Source organism: Aspergillus undulatus (genome assembly GCF_047715775.1).
Source record: "Aspergillus undulatus strain CBS 261.88 unplaced genomic scaffold BDV17scaffold_6, whole genome shotgun sequence".
NCBI lineage: Eukaryota > Fungi > Ascomycota > Eurotiomycetes > Eurotiales > Aspergillaceae > Aspergillus > Aspergillus undulatus.
In genome coordinates, this window is record NW_027396610.1 from 424 (window position 1) to 15,302 (window position 14,879).

The 14,879-nt window shown below is 51.1% G+C and overlaps 8 protein-coding genes across 8 annotated transcripts; 5 read left to right on the forward strand and 3 right to left on the reverse strand.

Moving 5' to 3' along the window:
- Positions 1–246: 246 nt before the first annotated feature.
- Positions 247–2,203, reverse strand: sam50 (SAM complex subunit SAM50). Its single transcript, XM_073756716.1, has 4 exons — positions 2,139–2,203; positions 1,948–2,061; positions 1,659–1,845; positions 247–1,600 (listed from the first exon to the last, which is right to left on the reverse strand). The coding sequence occupies exons 1-4, from the start codon at positions 2,169–2,171 to the stop codon at positions 390–392; spliced, it is 1,545 nt and encodes a 514-aa protein (XP_073619098.1). The 5' UTR covers positions 2,172–2,203; the 3' UTR covers positions 247–389.
- A 41-nt stretch (positions 2,204–2,244) lies between these two features.
- BDV17DRAFT_253974 (ubiquitin-conjugating enzyme E2) lies at positions 2,245–3,662 on the forward strand. Its single transcript, XM_073756717.1, has 3 exons — positions 2,245–2,517; positions 2,571–2,650; positions 2,706–3,662. The coding sequence occupies exons 1-3, from the start codon at positions 2,491–2,493 to the stop codon at positions 3,430–3,432; spliced, it is 834 nt and encodes a 277-aa protein (XP_073619099.1). The 5' UTR covers positions 2,245–2,490; the 3' UTR covers positions 3,433–3,662.
- Positions 3,663–3,707: 45 nt separating this feature from the next.
- Positions 3,708–5,454, forward strand: BDV17DRAFT_191860 (holocytochrome c synthase CYC3). Its single transcript, XM_073755121.1, has 3 exons — positions 3,708–4,060; positions 4,114–4,775; positions 4,844–5,454. The coding sequence occupies exons 1-3, from the start codon at positions 3,983–3,985 to the stop codon at positions 5,091–5,093; spliced, it is 990 nt and encodes a 329-aa protein (XP_073619100.1). The 5' UTR covers positions 3,708–3,982; the 3' UTR covers positions 5,094–5,454.
- Positions 5,455–5,577: 123 nt separating this feature from the next.
- Positions 5,578–8,030, reverse strand: BDV17DRAFT_191978 (ABC1 kinase family protein). The gene is made up of 3 exons (XM_073755123.1): positions 7,337–8,030; positions 5,932–7,274; positions 5,578–5,832 (listed from the first exon to the last, which is right to left on the reverse strand). Exons 1-3 carry the CDS (start codon positions 7,871–7,873, stop codon positions 5,655–5,657), a joined length of 2,058 nt encoding a protein of 685 aa, XP_073619101.1. The 5' UTR covers positions 7,874–8,030; the 3' UTR covers positions 5,578–5,654.
- Position 8,031: 1 nt separating this feature from the next.
- Positions 8,032–9,422, forward strand: BDV17DRAFT_191853 (uncharacterized protein). Its single transcript, XM_073755120.1, has 2 exons — positions 8,032–8,667; positions 8,717–9,422. Exons 1-2 carry the CDS (start codon positions 8,335–8,337, stop codon positions 9,185–9,187), a joined length of 804 nt encoding a protein of 267 aa, XP_073619102.1. The 5' UTR covers positions 8,032–8,334; the 3' UTR covers positions 9,188–9,422.
- A 470-nt stretch (positions 9,423–9,892) lies between these two features.
- On the reverse strand, positions 9,893–12,010 carry BDV17DRAFT_191891 (uncharacterized protein). The gene is made up of 2 exons (XM_073755122.1): positions 10,943–12,010; positions 9,893–10,893 (listed from the first exon to the last, which is right to left on the reverse strand). The coding sequence occupies exons 1-2, from the start codon at positions 11,839–11,841 to the stop codon at positions 9,936–9,938; spliced, it is 1,857 nt and encodes a 618-aa protein (XP_073619103.1). The 5' UTR covers positions 11,842–12,010; the 3' UTR covers positions 9,893–9,935.
- Positions 12,011–12,195: 185 nt separating this feature from the next.
- BDV17DRAFT_253983 (oxidoreductase-like domain-containing protein) lies at positions 12,196–13,352 on the forward strand. The gene has a single exon (XM_073756719.1). It carries the CDS (start codon positions 12,235–12,237, stop codon positions 13,021–13,023), a length of 789 nt encoding a protein of 262 aa, XP_073619104.1. The 5' UTR covers positions 12,196–12,234; the 3' UTR covers positions 13,024–13,352.
- A 522-nt stretch (positions 13,353–13,874) lies between these two features.
- Positions 13,875–14,752, forward strand: BDV17DRAFT_287802 (DUF3245 domain-containing protein; the record flags this gene model as incomplete). Its single annotated transcript, XM_073761245.1, has 2 exons — positions 13,875–14,056; positions 14,224–14,752. The coding sequence occupies 2 exons, from the start codon at positions 13,875–13,877 to the stop codon at positions 14,750–14,752; spliced, it is 711 nt and encodes a 236-aa protein (XP_073619105.1).
- Between the last annotated feature and the right edge of the window lie 127 nt (positions 14,753–14,879).

The following is a 14,879-nucleotide window of genomic DNA, read 5'->3' on the forward strand; positions in this document are numbered from 1 at the left end:
TAGTATAAAATTAGTAACCTAACATGCGGTCCCGAAGTATTGTTCAAGGGATATTAAAAATAGCTACTGCGCGACAAATACTCGGAATTTTGCCTTCTTTGATAGCAGAAATTGCGAGTTAGATCCTGCCCTCTTGCTCCACCAGGTTTTGAGATAATCCACGGGATTTTGGTGTCATGGTAGTTGTTTGAATAGTGACAGTTGCTCGGTCGGATTCTAGAGAAGTGGGCGGGTCGGTCGTGGTGGGCGGGTCGCCCGTGAATTACGTTATCTAGATGCAGGCTTAGTCATCATCTTCCTTGTTTTAGAGAGCTTTGTATGCCTAACGCTGAACGTGAACGGCACAAGTACAAATTTCTATACTTCAAAGTGATGAAAGGATATTGTTTTTACAGAAAGTTGATACCGATGCCGAGTTGCAGCCCCTTTCTGCCTTCCTCGCCTTTCCGCAGCACCAGCGGAAGGGAGACGTTGAGCTCGAACCTGGCAGCTGGATGAGCATAAACGAGTCCAACACCAGCTGCAACGCTCGGCAGGCCGTTGCCAAGCTCAGAGATAGTGGATGACATGGCGTCTTTCACTTCCGAGTTGGTAGCAGGAGCAGACTTGTCCGCGTTTCTCAGGGGCAGTAACCGCCCACCGTTAACAAACGCCTGGAGTCGAAGAGGCTTTTCAGCGCCTACTCGCGGGAGCGGGAAAAGAAGGTTTGCGCTTCCGGCCGCATATACATCGCCACCGACGGCATCTGCACCATCACGAGGCCCAAGGCCAGCCAGACGGAATCCACGAACATCGGTAGGGCCGCCTAGCTGGAAACGGTCATTGACGCGAGAGAGCCGCGGCCTAGAACCAGAGTCGAGGCCAAGAGGATAGAGGAGACCCGCGCGAAGGCCAGTAGTGAAGCTCACGCCACTGTCTCCTTTGATTCCAGGAATGGGAATGGGAATGGCGCTTTGTGTCTCGATCTCAGACTTCCAGAAAGCAACGTCACCCTTCAGCGGGCCCCAGCCGGCAAGCTCGTTGAATGCCCTTGCGTAGTAACCCCGAGATGGGAGGAGGGGGTTATCGCGGCGGTCTGTTGTCCAGCTGTGGAAAACGCTGCTCTTCACGCTGTCACCTGCATCTGAACGAACTGTAGGCGATGCATTGTCCGCAAGACCAGTTAACTGCCTCCAGAAGCCGTTGTAGCCTAGTTCGTGACGTTGGCCGTTCCGACTCAACCACCGGAGCTTACTCCAGCCGCCCTTCAGTACTTCTTCATGGCTCGCCCAGGCCTTCTGTGTTGCGCTGGCAATACAGCCTACCTCCAAGCGGAAGTCTGGGTCGCTGAGAATCGGCGCGTCGAACGCAGCCTGATAGGCAGATCGTGTTCTTGTGCCCAATGAGGCGTTGAAGTTCAGGTTCTCAGCGCCTCCAAACACATTGCGCCATAAAAGGTTACCATAGGCCGAGCCCTCGGCATTGCCCAGGTCAGTTCCAGTCTTGAGCAGAACACGAGGCTTCTCCTTCACGGAGTAAAAGACGTTGATGTTCGTCAGGCCCGTCTGCTTGTCGGACTGTGTCTGGTCCAGGTACACAGAAACTGGCTGCTGAAAGATGTCTAAAGCTTTATTGTTAGAGAAAGGGCTGCGCATAGGAGCTACATAGGGAACACCCACCGAACCTGCTAAGCTTGTCCGCGCGTGCCGATATTTCCCGCAAAGCTTCCGATAGGGTATAAGGCTGCTTCTGGTTCGAGCTGAGCAATGGGTTGAATAGTCGTTCTAGGAAGCCCCTGCGCGTATGCGCTGCGTTCAGGACCTGGACCGAAGAGATTGTGCATGGTAAGGTAGAGTTTTGGTCGATCTAGGTCATAGCCGGCATTAGTATCAATGGAGAACATAAATGAACCTCGAAGTAAATCACGCCAAGGAACAACAGGATACCCCAAGAGAAGGATGGGCTCACAAGCTCTCCAAGGCGATCTTGAGCTTTTTGATAGATCGCATGAAGGCGCTCATTGACAGCCTGCTGCTGCTCTTCTAGCACCTTAGGATCGGGTTTCTGAAGACGCTCGAAAATCTAGATAGCGGAAGCGCACAGAAGTCAGAAACAGCTCATTGAAAGCATTTAGAGGGGCACTTCGGAGAATGACATACGTCTCCATCCTCAGCAGACAGTGGAGAGGACATTGTGGCCAGCAGAGGACCAGGAACGAGTACTATCTGATTCTCCTCGAGACCGGGAGTAGCGTCCAATGCGGATGAAGCAATGCTGCATTGAGGTCACGTGGCGGCGGCCTTTCTCTGGCGTACTATCCATTAGCACCATCTTTCTTGACAGCAACTCCTAATTTTGTCGCATTCTTCCCTAAATCTCCTTTTTCCTCCTGCGCGGTCGACCTATCGTTTTCCTTTTGATCCTCCCTCGTCCACTACGTCATTCGCTCAGCTTCCTCCCGTCCCTACTCCGTACCACTCCTTGGGTTTCGCCGCAGATAAGCACATTAAGATGGCCACAAAAGCCGCCTACAAACGAGTATGAGAAATCGCAATACTGCCAGGATCTGCGTTCACTGACAACTTGGACAGCTCACTCGCGAGTATCAAAACATTCAAAAGAACCCGCCGCCTTTCATCATTGCGCATCCGTCAGAGTCCAACATCCTTGAGTAAGTCCAGCTTACACACGTTTCATTGCAAAAGGTACTAACAGGTGCTCCTTAGATGGCATTATATTCTCACTGGCCCTCCCGGAACTCCATACGAAAATGGTCAGTATTGGGGCACTTTGATATTTCCCCCCGAATACCCGTTTGCCCCTCCTGCGATCCGCATGCATACCCCGAGCGGCCGATTCCAACCATCCTCCCGTCTCTGTCTAAGCATTAGTGACTTCCATCCAAAGTCCTTTAATCCAGCGTGGGAAGTTTCAACGATTCTTATCGGACTCCTCTCCTTCATGACCAGCGAGGAAATGACCACCGGAAGTGTGTCGGCAACAGAAGCGGAAAGACGGGTTCTTGCTGCGCGATCCAGATGGTGGAACTCTACGGGCGGAGGTACGCATATCAGCACGACACCCGGAGTAACACCTACATCCAGGGGCATCAACAATGTGAAAGCGGGCGATGGAGGCTTGAAATTCCGCACGGAATGGCCAGAACTCGACCAGGAGAACTGGAAATGGTTGAAAGAAAATCGTATTGATACCGCGACTGGGCAGCTGAGGCCCGATCCGAACGCATCGGCTAGCAAGTGCTCCCCAGAGACAAGTGCGCTCCGCAGACGACCCAACGGCAGCGCGCCTGGCATCGGGGCTGTAATGGACGGTGGCCACGCTGCGCGAGAAGTCGGTCAGACTTGGCTCCAGCGCAACAAGATCTGGGTCGGCTTAGCGGTCTTGTTTGGCTATGCGCTCATTTCACGCCTTGTCCAAGATGTTCAGGGTTGAACCTTGATTTCATGCCATTTCTTTATTCTTGACACTATACTTTGAAGGTCGTGAACTCACGACTATTACCATTACATCATCTTTCTGCTCGTCGCTTGTCTTATGTTCCCTAGGTTTTGTTCTATACCGTTGGGCTGGATTCTATCAGGCTGTGTTTATGCGGGAAGGCGTACAGAGAAGGAAAGGCGTTTTGAACCTTGATATAATGTCAATACAGATAATTTTCACCACAAACTTCAAGCTGTAGTCTTGTACAGAGGATCTAGTAGATATCCTCGATGATTTGTTTTTTATCTCCTGCCCGAGGACATTACCGTAGTACAACTCCTCTCGGTGATTGGTCGGCTAGCCCCAAAGGCGGGTGACTTCTCCGTATATGGGACACGGTAATTGTTATCGGAAGTTACGGGAGTCTCCGATTAGATCATAAAAAGTTTCCAAGCCTCCTTCCCGTTCCTCATCGTGCATCCCAAACCATCCTCATCGGCCTATATCAGCCCACTTGACATCACTCACAACTTAATCTTGAATACTTCAACTATATTCAGTCATGGGTTGGTTTTGGGCAGATTCGCAGCCGCAACCTTCGGCGCGCATGCACCCAGCATCATCTGATGCGTCACCTCCGGTAAGTCGAACGGACGTTCAAGACTGGATTCAAGTCGCTCAGTGAGAATATAGCCAGGATGTCCTATGCATGCATCAAACCCCTCTTCTACTCCCGTGATTTCCCCGACAGAAACTCCAAGCGCCTGCCCTATCAAACCTGCAGACCGACCAGCAGATTCGCCTTTCTTCGTGCCCCCAAAGTCTTCGTCACCCCCAGAGGCAGCCCCTGCCCCCGAGCCAAAGCAGTCAACTTTATCGAAGCTCAACCCGCTAAACTACATGTTTGCGTCCATTTCACAAGAGCGCGCTCCAAATCAGACCGTGGATCTAGGCGTGGATCGCGAGGTATCCTCTATACCCAGAGGAGATTCGCAGGGCAACTGGGAGTATCCCTCGCCACAGCAGATGTACAACGCGATGTTGCGAAAAGGATATACCGATACCCCGCAGGATGCCGTCGAGGCTATGGTTGCGGTCCACAACTTCTTGAACGAAGGCGCTTGGAATGAGATTGTCGACTGGGAACGCATCTTCTCTAAGGGCCTAGCAAGTGGTTGGGAGAAGGTTAAACGAGGCGAGGAAAACATTCCACTAGAACTGGCGAAGGAAGAGTATTATGGAAAGGCACCGATGGAACAGCCGAGTCTTGTAAGGTTCCAGGGTCGGCCGCAGGAACTTACACCGAAAGCGCAGATTCTCCAGGCTCTCGGCAAGCTATATCCTGCGAAATTCGGGTTCGTCTTCACAATTTCATGCACCACATATTCTCGCAGTCTTACTGACCTTTTTTCTAAATTTATAGAACCAAGCCTCCATTTGACCGTCACGACTGGTACGTGGTGCGTGAAACACCATCAGGCCCCAGGGAAATTCGTTATGTGATTGATTATTACTCGGGGCCTCCGGAGCCAACAGGAGAGCCTGTCTTCTACCTCGATATCCGGCCAGCCTTGGACTCGCCTACCGCCGCTGTCGAACGACTCATGAGATGGGGTGGCGACGTTTGGTGGCGTGCCAGCGGAGGTGCTGTGCGCAACAATGGCGCAAATTAATTGACACTTGGGCGTATGCTGAACTTCCAGGCTGGATGCTTCATTACCTATTATCCACTCTTGACGTCGAAAATGAGGTGGAATGACACTCATCTATCCGACTATGTTTCTTTAATGAAGACCTTCCGCTACTTTGGCATTTGCATTTTTATCGCGGCCAGAAAACAGACTGATATGCGAAGCGATGATGACATATTGGCGTTTTTGGAGTTCGGGTGCTATTTGGAACGTTGCTTTACGACCTTGTTTCAGCAGTGTATTATTATTAGCCTGCCCTGCTCGTATATAATAGACTTACTCCATAATGCATTACCAGCTTCACTATGGACCCTGATACGCCTACCTCAGTTATCGTTCTTTCACATCGCTCGTAGCCGGCACAATAAAACAGATATCCTTGAATTATAATGTGCTTGATATGTGAAGGGTGTATGTACAATAGTGATGGGCGTACGACCGACGGAAGACCTAGGGAAAGTGGCTCTAGAAGTCTAACAAATATACAATACAGGAACAATTGGAATAATATCCCCAACCCACGGCCTCCCGGCTGGGCAGTGCCTAGATGTTAGGAGACAGCTGGTCGTACTTGACACACTGTTCGACACTCTCAATACTCGCCCTAAGCAAGCCGCGAGCCTCCAGGCCAACCCAAACACGAAGCATGGAGGTATCGCCCGACCGTACCGTTTTCAAGAAAGTGGCGTTGGAGCCGAGTTTCCGGAGAATGGGCAGGGCACTGGAGAGTGAATTAGTCACTTAACGATACAGAAAAGGGTTCTGATCGGGCGGCATCTCAATGAACTTGAGAAACAGGCCAGTGAGAATGGGCTCTAACCTCTTGAAGAGATCGAGATTGGGATCCATGCTCCGGCCTATGCCTTCAAGGAGGAGGATGGAAATGACGACGTTTACAAAGTCTCCTTCGAGGCGGACGTGGTGCCGCCGGACCATGGATAGTACTTCGCTGAGGACGTCGCCGATCTTGATGTTTCCTAGCGCGAATGTTCGCGACTTGACGCCGAGGACGAGATGCTGCATTCTTAGGGCGAAGATGTCCGGGTCAATGACTTCTTCTGGTTGGCGGCACCGCTCAACCATGAGCTCCCCCGCACGATGACCATCGAATTCGGCGACAGCTCGGAAAAGAGCTAGGAAGTTCGTGCGATTGGTGTCGTTCAACTGCGTTACTAGACCTGTGTCAATGAAGATGAGTTGAGGTCTGTAGCCTTCTGCGTTTAGCTCGTTTAGAGCCTTTTCCCAATCCTGGGGGTCGTTCGCATGTGGTCGCAAGCGTGCAAGTACAGCTTCCGCCACGTCAACCTCCTTCCTAGTTGGCGCTTCGGATGCACGGGTTTGTTTACGCAGAGACAAATTAAGCTCACTGGGCTGATAGAAGCGGACCATGATGTTCCCGGGATGCAGGTCCGCATGTACGAAGTTGTCGATCAAGAGCATATGGAGGAAAGCGTCCAATCCTTCGTTGGCAATTTCGTGCTGATACACACCCCCTCCCTTTTCCAGGAAGGTCGACAAAGGTATTCCCTGAGCAAATTCCTCCACGAGAACCTCGCGGGTGCTGTAATCCAAATATGGGTATGGGAACCAGGCGGTAGTGCGAGACCTGAACTTCTCGCGGAAGGACTTCAGATTCGCGGCCTCAATGCGGAGATCAAGCTGCATCTTCATCATTTCGCCAAATTGATTCACCTCATCAGGAAAGGATAACCAATGCATAGTAGGGATCGCATTAACCAAGGACGCAAAGACGGACATGATGCGTAGATCCCTGCGGATTAGACGCTCAACCCGTGGATGCAGCACTTTAACCGCAACGTATGATGACGGAACTCGCTGGGGGCTGCTCTTCACCAGAACGTCCACGTTCTTTCTAAACTTGCCGCTCAAGTCTTGGGGTCCTGAGGTAAGCTCATTGTCTGCGAGGTTTGCCAGGTTGGGCTTTAGTTTCGCCTTGTACACCTGGGCTATAGCGCCTACTCCGAGAGGCTCCTCGTTGAATTCCTCAAAGATCTCTTCAAAGGGCAACCCATTGAAAGCTTTCCTTATGGTCCGTTTGGTTTCCATTAACGAATGAGCGGGGGCATGTGAGTGTAAGGACGACATTGTGGTGCACATTTGCGGAGGAAAGATATCAGTACGTGATGCGGCCCATTGACCAAGCTAGAAGAAGTCAGGGAACCGCGTCTGATACGAGGCACGGACTAGGCGATGGGCGGGCCTACCTTGATGAAGGCAGGACCTGCGCGCTCCATTGCCCTCACGAGGAAATTATACCACCATATGGTACCCGTTCGAGCCCCATCTTGGTCCTTGATGCGCCTCCCAAGCCATATTGCAGGTGCCGTCAAGATGACCGGTAGAAAGATGACAACCAGATGGATAAAACGGAAGCCAGTGGCTATTGAGTCGTAAATATAATATGCCCAGTAAGCTAGCGTAGGACCCCCGAGTCCTAGCCGTCCTTCTGCTTTTTCGAGGATGTCTTCTCTGATTTCTTCGCGCGAAACCTCTAACATGAGCGTCTCCCCTGTTTTACCGTCGTCTTTTGTTTCCGCCAATTTCACAAAAGCGCCGGGTGCAAGCGCGGCAGCTAACACACTTCCAACCCTTAACCCCTCCCTCCGACGACCTCGAGATGAACGTTGCGGGCATATCGAATGCGTGAAGCGGCGGCTCGGCGGCGGAGGGAGGCGGGCGAGGAGCCTTGGAGTTCGACCGCAAGCCGAACAGAAACGGCCGAGCTGGAGGGATATCCTCATGTTCTCGTAGCAAATGCCATGGGATATGAGAGAACAAGGTATCAATTCGAGTAGGTATTCGGTGAATTTGAAGTTTGGAGTTGGTCTCGAATGTGGAAAGGGAAGCGCAGCAGCTCGCAAAGATCCCGAGGCATGTGCGCACCGCACGACGTCATTATTATCAACAGCCTCCTGCACTGCACGCGCACCACATCAAATTTCAGCATCCACCGATCTCGATCTCGCAATGCCAGTTTTCTATGAAGGTGCCGTATGTGCCGCTTGGTGCTTCCCAGCCTCTTTTGGGGTTTGCGCACACCCTGGTCGTTCGACGAATCCGGCAGTGCACATTCCTAGCATTTCAGGATGCAAGCGGAAGCCATAGAGCTTTCAGTGCATGAAGTTGAAAGCCCCCTCAGGCAATTATTATCCCTGAGACTTGCGATATATGCAGTTTTCACACAATTGAGGCATGATACACAATGGGCCGAGTTCGCGATGTCGAGTCGCACCTTGAGTCGGACTATGAATCGAACAATGGCCGCTCACAGTCTCGAACTTGGACTCATACCATCGTCTGGTCTGTCTTAAGCTACGGCGGCATACTTGTCATCTTCATCCGTGCCTGTTTCCCCAATAGTTCTCTTCTCAAACTTGAATTGCTCCCTCTGTTTATCCATGGTAGCTCTCCCGCCCTTTTCTATGCCTTCTCGCAAAGTCCGAGATGCTACCTCAAACCCAAGAACATCGAAATTGTTGCATTGGTACCTTTTCACCAGCATGGCCGGACAGAGATCCTGAACTGCTACTTGCGGGTAAGCATTTGCTTCGTAATCGATGAACAATACGCTGACTGGGTCGAAGCGGAATCTCGCCTCCAACGGAGGGTTCCTTGACCGAGTGGTCTTCATACCACAGACCAACGACACAGAGAGCCTCGATTGGCTAATGTATACGGTTAATGAGGATTTATCCTATTCATTCTCAGAAGCTGAGGGACTTGTTTCTGCCACGGCGAACGAGAGCATGGATATTCTCTTCGTATGGATTGATGGCGACGTCGTGTTCTCGGAAGCCCATACAATTCCAACAATGGTCAAAACCAAATTAGACCACCCTGATTCGTTGATTGTTTCAGCAAACGTGATCAACGAGGCGGTTCTTGAGAAACTCCATAGCCACCCTTCAATTGCCCTTCCGTATCTCCCTGAAGTCCAGCCTGCGGAATCTGTTGACCACAGCAACTGGCGCGCTTCAGCCCTACCACACTGGGAGGGGCCAGCACAATTTCAGGTTGATAGAGGGCTTAGTCCTCCATTCAAAGATCATCGCTAACTTCCCATTGATGAAGAGGGGTTTGATCGCACACCTATTTGTATGTCTATCTGCTCGGACCATGGCCGAAGGCCGGGAGAATGGACCATCAAAGCTCAACAACATTACTCCTTTTTGCACCATCTTGAACTGGGGGACCTGCTTCGTTATAAGTTTCCTCTATGGTCCCACCCAACGCAGCCTATCAGTACGGCTTTCTTCTGTTTCATGAGCGGCGACGCCAAATCCATACAGTCTTTTATGCAACAAAATGGTTCGCGATCCATGGCTTCCACAGTACCTTTAATTGTGAGATTTACTGAAGCTGTCTTAAATTGACGGTAAGGGGCTAGCTGCTAGATACAAATCTGAGCCTGGCTTGGAAGAGACAGATGTGCTCCAGAGGTACCGATCATATGCGCGAGAGATAGTTTGCCCTGGTGCAACGTGAGCTTGCCATATATAGGTATCTACCCATCTGTCCATGAAATATGTATTCCACTAGAGAAAAATGGGACAACAGCATTGCTGGGCTGACGCCACATCGCCCGCGTACACAAATCTTCAAGCAAGGGTATTTTTATGATCTCGTGGTCCGGCAGTACCAGACCGAAAGTACGCAGCAGCATCTCGCTCATCACGACGTGCAAGGAGGCACTGGCAAATTAGATATTTGTTTCTAAATTAACACAAGGTCAAGATACATCATGGCGCACGTGGCCTCATAAAGGTAATAGTAAAGAACTCCCGGGCAGTGCCCAACCAGACCCTAAGATTTCTTTCCACCATTAACTCCAAATAATGTATCCAGGACGCAAGTCGTAGCTTTGACGGTAGCCTGAGCATCAGAGCCGCCTGCGGCCCCAGCTTGATCCGTGGTCTTTTCAGCCAATATAGCTTGGAATAGTTTCTTCGAATCTTGTTCCAACCTCTCATTTGACCCGCTAACAAATCCAGATGGTGAGACGCATATCGTGGGCGTTAGCTCTGGCTCGCCGGACCATTCGTCGATGGTTATCTCGCATGATAAGAGGACTTCAAGGGGTCTTTGTGTTGATGTGAAGAGCATGGATGAGCGCTCGAGATGTGGAAGTAATCGACGCACGTCGTTTATGAGGCTATCGGTTCTGTTCAAGTTGGACTTTGTGGTATCTATCCGATTGTTGCGGCCAGGGAGTAGGTGCGAAGTTTGTTCCTCTATTTGCACCCAAATTTGTGCACGCGATACTAGAGCCTCCCAGTAACGATTGATGCCCCAGCAGAGTCCGCAGACATCAAGTTTCAATAACGGATTCTCTAATCGTTTATTCAGCCACTGTCGGAGACAGAACGGCGCTTTCTGATCGACATTTGCTGTTAGGGAGACTAAGGACTGTGTCTCTGGATTTGATTCGTAGAAGACAGATGACCTGTAAAGGTTTGGTGGAAACGGACGCGGTGCGGAGAGTTCGATCTGGTGTCTCGCTACAAAGCGGCCTGACTTTGAGGTAGAGACAGTGTTCGACGACGCGGTGATTGTCAAGGGTGCAAGCGCAGAGAGATACGAGTCTGTCTGGGCATTCTGGTCGAGTGCAAAAGGGTTCAGCTCGGGTTCCGGTCGGCGTGGTTTTGGCGGACGCTTTGTGGAAAACGGCAGCAATGTTGATATGAGGGCTGAAACTGTGAGGTCATTGGCATGGGGTTTATTTGAGTTGGTGTGAGATGAATCCGTAGAGATTAATAGAGAGCTTGCTGGTCAGTCCCTTCCTTCATGTCAGTGTTCATGCGAAGTCTCACCTTAGATCGTTCAAATGGGGTTCTATGTCCTCACTCTCCTGCTCAATCTTCTCACAGAATCCCTCTAGCTTGGCGATGTCTCTCTTGAGGGACTCTAAATCGGCCGCGAGTTCTCTCCTGACCCTTCTCTTCTTGATGACAGATCCAGTGCATAGAGGGTCATTCATAGTCGCAACATACTCCGTCAGGTCCTCGGGCCCAGTGCCGTAATCGACAGTCCTGAGTTTAGAAGGACTGCTCTCCAAGACCCCCGTGGCTCGTCGTTTCCCCCGTCTTGCAGGTTGTTTACTGGGACTGCTGCTCAATAATCCTTTCGGACGACCAGGGGGTGGTTCCAAGCCCAGTTGGGTCGGCGTCGGGGGTAAATCAGGTTCCTCGAAAGCGTCACCGTCATGCAAGGAAGGCCCGTCCATATCCCCACTCATGTCAGCGCCAGTTGCGCTGCCTAGCTCAGACGCCAATTGACCCTCCGGCGTATTCTCCAAGCTGGCCTCCATTCTGGTTTCTTGCGACACTATTGGGGATTGAAAAAAAAAGTCCGAAGCGCTTATTCGTTTCGATACGCGTCTTGGAGGTGCAGCGAATGCGCCCAATCCACTCGATCGTCGGCTGGCGAAGGGTGATTGTGAGCCTTGGTTGAGAGAGTTCGAGGGGCTGGCTGTTAAAGTGATGGAGGGTCTGAGGGCTTTTCTATCCCGTAGCCCAAAAGCCCGCGCCTCAGCGTCTTTTTGTTTATCATCCTGGCTGCCTCTGCGCGCATTTCTCGTCGGGGATCTACTCAATGCGCGTTCTAGTACTTCGGGGTGGGATCGCGCTAAGCTCGCTTTTGTGGGCGCTTGAAATGACGGTCTTGAGGGTGAACGCCGTTGCGATGCGTTTCGCGGGGGATGGCGCTCCATCTGCAGCGCGTAGAGGGCGGTTGCTATGCTGTTGCGATGTTGTGATGATTGTTTGCGGTCTATTTCAAGAAACCATTGCTGTTGTCCTGCGCTGGCGAAGGCCTATAATTTCGAGAAAGTCAAGGATATAATATGATGCTCATTATATATAATAGCTGCGATGCGAATTTCCTGCTGCAATTTACCAAGTCCTCCGGAAATTGAATCTCGCCGCGATCATTGAGCCAAACATACAATCCCACGTGACTCTGCAGGAGCCAGCCGTGTTTGTCCTGTTTGTATCCAAGTGCCGGCTCTCGGAGAAAGACCGCGGAGTCGCGGACCCTCAAAAGACTCCACGAAGACGATATTGTGCCCTTCTTTGCGCTTCCTCAATTCCTCGTACAACACAATATGGAAAGCCATGCGCTGGTCGCAATCCGACATTCGCTTTCCAGATCATTCACATCATCTTCTATTTCAACAGTGAGAACTTCACTTGCACAAAACATTAGACGGCATCGCTGCATGCCACCTCCGCGGCGCCTCTCTCACAACCATGCGAAACCAGATCCCAAGAGTGCAGACACTTCCCAGGCTTACCCGCTTACTGGATACTATTCCGACATACTCTCCGCCCGCTCCTCACATTTAGGCCAAGCAACCACAGCTCCGTCCGCGCCAGAGCAGAAACCTGAGGCGCCACCCGCCGTTGCCTCTCAGCAACCACAGTCGCCGGAAGAGAGGATGGCGATCGTTTTTGGCACAAGGCTAGCTGGGCCTGGTCGGTCATCACGCTATCACCCGGGGTCAAATTCAGCATGGAAAACAGTGAATGGGGTACCGATTCCGCCGAGGCCCGAGGAGCCCGATAACTGCTGCATGAGCGGCTGCGTACATTGTGTCTGGGATGATTACCGCGATGAGATGGAGGAGTGGGCTGCAGTATTGGCGCAGGCGAAGGCCAAGGGCGAATCATTGAAGTCCCCAAAGGTGATCCCCGGTGCCATTCCGAAGACACCGGAGAGCGGCGTGGATAGTACGAGTCTAGATGATGATGGCGGTGGCAGTGAGACAAATTGGTCAGTTCCTGGGGCTGGGGCTGGGGATGACCTGTTTGCTGATATTCCCGTGGGCATTCGAGAGTTTATGAAGACGGAGAAGAAGTTGAAAGAGATGCATCGGCAGGAGGGCACTGCTTGAGCTGTGCATGGGATGGTGAGGTGAAGGGATAAAATACCTGATGGCTCACATACGCCTTATTTGTACATAGACCACAGATTAGAACAGTAGATAACTTTTGTGTTCTAAAATTCAGGGCACATTGAAAGTCTCAAACACGTGACTGACATCAGAACTACTGCGCCGCGGAACCTTTGATCTGACCCTAGTTGCGGCTCATTGCAGATACGAAGAACGGGACCAGTACACTATTGAACTCGAAGAAACATAGCAACAGCTGATCGTGACTTTTCTGCATTACTGCAGAGAAAAGGAAATGATCATCGAGTCTGAGTCCTACTGTTTCAACACAAGATACGAAGGTGGTCTTGACTGTCGAATAGCTTGCCGATCTGTCTCAATCAAGGCACAACTGCATACAATTCCGGAAATTGTTGATCTCTCAAATCTCTCTAATGACAGTCAGAGCTCCTTCAGAGCCAAGCCAATTAACTTCATTCATGAATTATCATTGGTTCTAGGGGCTTGACACCTTGGGAAGAAGGGCTCTTTCTATGAACATGCTGCATGTAACCGTACAAGTAATAGGCATGAAGTTGTTCTTTCGAGTATAAGCTACTACGTCATAGTACATATTCAGGTCGACTTACTCCTCATGCCATAAGAAGTGGTTCAAGAAGAATGCATGTGCATGTATATCTCGGCGCCCATCCCTCCGAACCTCCGACCGCGCCAGCTCCGCGCGCCAAGAAATAAATTTATCGGCGATAAGAATAATTCAAGATCAAAGCAAAGCCTACCTACGCCCACCACCACCGCAGATTTCGAAGCCCGTGCGGAGGTAAAGAAGTAAAGAAAAAGAGAAGGGTAAAATGTCCCTCTCCAAATCCGAAACAGACATCATCCTCAACAAAGCGAACATCGCTCTCGCCCGCAGCCAGCGCCTCGTCGCATCATGGTTACCGGCGGAGCCGACGACGGACGAAAAGGAGACGAAACCCGACGCACAGCTTCAGAGGGAGGATGATGATATCTTTACAGCTGTTCCTGAGACGTATGTTCCATTTTCCTTGTTGCGCTGTTTTGTTCATCTCTGCTACGCATCGCTTTTCTATTCGTCTTGTTTTCTCCAACTCACATCAATGAATGAAGTGAAACATTCTATTCTAGACCATCTGTGTGGCTGAACTGAGCTGACCAACTCTTCTTCCCAAAATCCAGACTAGGTCTCGGAGCGCCACTACCCAGTAAAGCCGCAGACGGGAGCTGGAACCGCACGGAGCTTGATTCAAATGACGCATTGCGGAGGCAGCTTCTAGGGAGGAATTACAAGAAGGTTATGGCTGAGAAGGAGAAGGCGAGGCAGCAGAAGATTGCTGAAAATGGTAGCTCGGGGTCTTCGATGAAGAGTTCTGGAAAGGGCGCAGGGGCTGGCAATCACCAGCGGAGCTCTGGGGGTGGAGGCCGAGGGGTGGATGACGATGAAGATGATGATGACGAGGGGCGCGCAGCGTCCATTGGGAAGAAGGCATCATCGCGGAAGAAGAAGGTAGAGGGGAACATTGAGACTACGCCTGCTGCACAGACGGAGACAAATAATGGCGAACTGAGAGACGAGGATAATGAGGCGGGTGAGGGAAGCAAGACAGCCACGTCACAGCAGCGGCCAAAGCCTAAGGGGAGGAAGAAGGCTACGAGTTTTCTGGACGAGGTTCTCGCTGAGCGCTCGAAGAAGCGAAAGAAGCGATGATCGCTTTTTATTCGGTCAATATACCGTTTCTTAAATCTTGCAATATACCCCAATATGATCGTTTATCCACAAAACTCCAAGACTGCCATGCTGTGCTGTGACCTGTCTGGGCACGTTTCTACCCAAA